The 3,442-nt window shown below is 36.4% G+C and overlaps 1 protein-coding gene across 1 annotated transcript; it reads right to left on the bottom strand.

Moving 5' to 3' along the window:
• Positions 1-516: 516 nt before the first annotated feature.
• On the bottom strand, positions 517-903 carry LOC134328969 (histone H2A-like). Its single transcript, XM_063010207.1, has one exon. The coding sequence runs from the start codon at positions 901-903 to the stop codon at positions 517-519; it is 387 nt and encodes a 128-aa protein (XP_062866277.1).
• Between the last annotated feature and the right edge of the window lie 2,539 nt (positions 904-3,442).

Raw genomic sequence — 3,442 nt, 5'->3', positions numbered from 1 at the left:
TGGTGTAATTGTAACAAGATATATATTATATTTTCCCTGAAATTAACATCATTTAAGAAAAAATACTATATTTTCAACATCTCGTTTCTGGAAAAATTAAGGTATGTATTTGCTAAAAGGTTAAAGGTTTTACACTGTAAAAGTTTATGTACAAAATAGAAAATGATGTAGTTTAGACAGAATAATAGCATTAATTTGAAGGTATTTACTTGCTGTTGATATTACAGTATTTTCCATTAACTTTTAAAAATATTTGATATTTACAGTTATTTTCTGTGTTTTCTACATAATATGAAAGTACAATTTAAAGTTTTGCACGATTTTGTATTTTACAGTAATTACATTTATTTCTTATGGTGATATACTATATTAGAATTGATGGTCTTTTACTGCTACCGTTTTACAGTTTATTACTGTAAATTCTACTAAGATTTTTTAGTGTAGGGAAATTGCACTTTTTCTGTGGAAATGGGTGGCTCTTAAAAGAGCCTTTTGGGTTAGAACAGGAGAGCGACTTTACTTGGCCTTGGCTGCTTTCTCGGTCTTCTTGGGTAACAGAACAGCCTGGATGTTAGGCAGTACACCGCCCTGAGCGATGGTTACACCTCCAAGCAGTCTGTTCAACTCCTCGTCGTTACGCACGGCCAACTGCAGATGACGAGGGATGATACGAGACTTCTTGTTATCTCTGGCGGCGTTACCAGCCAACTCGAGGATCTCAGCGGTCAGATACTCCAGCACGGCAGCCAAGTAGACAGGAGCACCAGCGCCCACACGCTCGGCGTAATTACCCTTACGTAGCAGTCTGTGAACACGGCCCACGGGGAACTGAAGGCCGGCACGGGATGAACGAGTCTTGGCCTTAGCTCTAGCCTTACCACCGGTCTTCCCTCGTCCACTCATTGTGATGATCAGATGTGTTCGTGGAACAGAACTGAAGTAAACTAAGCGAGAGCTCGAAACGGTATGATCAGAGCGGTAGAGAGAACAGAGTGGCGACACTCCCATAGGGAACCGTTGGAAAGGGGGCGGGACATTTTTTCTGCGCAGCTTCCGGGTTGTGGAGCTCTGTATTCGCTTGTTAAGTGTGACGTCACGCGTCATTTCCGGGGCCAAACGAACCTAATCGCAAACGCAAACAACTATGGCTAAACCTGTGAACCTTTTTATATATATATTGTAAGATCCATATTGCACTAATTGTAATGATCTATGTTTATTGTCATAAATATTTTCTGTTTGGTTAAAGAATACTTATTTGAGGTGACTTGGTATTTCAGCTAATGATGATTTTTCCTGGTAATCAGTGTATGCTGTTATTCATTAGTCCTCTTCGGTGGAGCCTGCGGGGGGGGGGCAGAATTGTACTGACTCTATATACTGACAATATTTATCAAATATACGGAAAGAAAGAGGACGTGGAGCAACAGATTTATGATCGTAGTTTTGTTTGTTATACGCCAATTGCGAACATAGTGAGTTTTTATAAGAAACTTGGATTAACGGATAAGTCAATGTAAGAAGAAAGTTAAAATAAATTCTGTTTGTGGAAAACTTAAGGAACTCGTGTTGCTGTCGTTGGAAATTGGATTTACAAACATTACCCGAGTCATAAATGTCTAGTCCTTCTCAATAGCGGTCTGGACGAGAAAAGGTCTTATTATATACATATACATATATATTAGAAACATACATTAAGATACAAATAAGACAAGATGTGCAGTACACTAGTGTACTTCAGGTAATCTGAATATCATGAAAAGTTCATGTCATTATTTCATTTCATGTTACCTCATCAAGAGGTAAGCGGTCATATTTTTAATTCATTACATGAAAACTGACATTTCTAACTCTTTGGTTTTACTTTTAATCAGTATAGCTTATAGCTTGTATAGTAAAAATCCAGAATCTCACATTATCATATGAAATAAAATAAAAAAGCTTGAAACACGTGTAATGAATATACAATGACAGTTTACCTTTTTTACATTGAATTATGAACAAAAATATTACTTCATGACATCTAATCGCAAGGAAAGCGGTAAAAAGACAGTTGGGTAGTTTTTTTTCGACTCGGACCTTGAAGCAGTATACGGCACACAGCACTGTGGCATATTGAAAATACGAGGGACTCGGCCAACTTGGACCCGGATGTGACGTATCATAAGGTCGACACGTCACCACTTAACAAGCGGATAGTTCCAAACAACCCATAGAGCCCCATTCATTTCCACTACTTATCAAGCAATTTTAGCTGTATGTTGCTTTGTTTTAAAAAAATTATGAATTTAATGTCATTAATATACTTAATACTGTTATTGTTTAGCATTTGCTTAGCACTAAATGTTACATGTTTATCTTAATTAATAGGTATAACTGAATTTAGCTTAGTCAGTTTAGCTTAATTAATGACACACGAGTCTTTTCACCTAAAATGAGTTAATTAATCAAGAGTCTTGTTACAGAAATGATCATAAAACATTAGAACCACAATAACTCATTATACTTTTACTTTCATACTTAAGTACATTTGAAGGTAAATTTAGTTTAGTACTTTAGTGGAGGTAAAGAGTATTTTTACTTTTACTACTACTTTTACTGGAGTAATATGTTACCTTGGATATCTCTACTTTAACTCAACTACATGGTTTGTGTACCTTGTCCACCACTTACATTAGACAAAATGAACTAGTGCATATTCATAATGAATTCATTAATGTATTACATGTAGGAATCAATTATTAATCACTCATGAAATAAGAGATGAATGAATGCTATTTCCTGTACCTTAAAGGTACGGTAGTGTGTTTATCAATCTGTTCATTCAGTGCAGGTAAACCTTATGAATCCAGCACATGACTGAGTGACATGAGTGTTTAGCCAAAATGATTATTATTATTATTATGAATCCTCAGGAAAGTGAAGGGAGATTAGTTTATGTAAAAAACAAAACATAAAAAAACTTTTATCTCTGTACTGTATATTGTCTCTACTACTTAATGATATCGCATTATGTAATGTATGCTAATATAATGTACTGTGTGTTAACAAGAACGACCTATTAACAAGTCATTATAAACATCAATCTTCCACTTTATATACCAAATTGACATTAAAGCAGATGCAGTAAATGTAAACGCAGTTCAAAATACCCAGAAATTGTACAAATGTTTATTATTTAGCGTTTAATATTTCATTTACTGCTGCCTGTCCCATTTGAGAACATGACAGCGCCGGGTTTCTTTGGAACTATTGGAGGGTTACATGAACCACGTGACCGCGTAGCGGCGAGATCAAGGAGTGTCGCAACTCTCTCTATCTACGGCTCTGGGTATGATATAGGCAAACTGGCTCTCTCCTATTGGCTTAGAGCGAAGGCACAGCTGAGCCAATCATAAACGCGCCGTCATGTCCCAGGGAAACACATACACGCCCCTCACAT

Source organism: Trichomycterus rosablanca, chromosome 15, assembly GCF_030014385.1.
Source record: "Trichomycterus rosablanca isolate fTriRos1 chromosome 15, fTriRos1.hap1, whole genome shotgun sequence".
In the NCBI taxonomy this organism is placed as follows: domain Eukaryota; kingdom Metazoa; phylum Chordata; class Actinopteri; order Siluriformes; family Trichomycteridae; genus Trichomycterus; species Trichomycterus rosablanca.
This window is presented reverse-complemented; position numbering and strand designations above follow the sequence as displayed.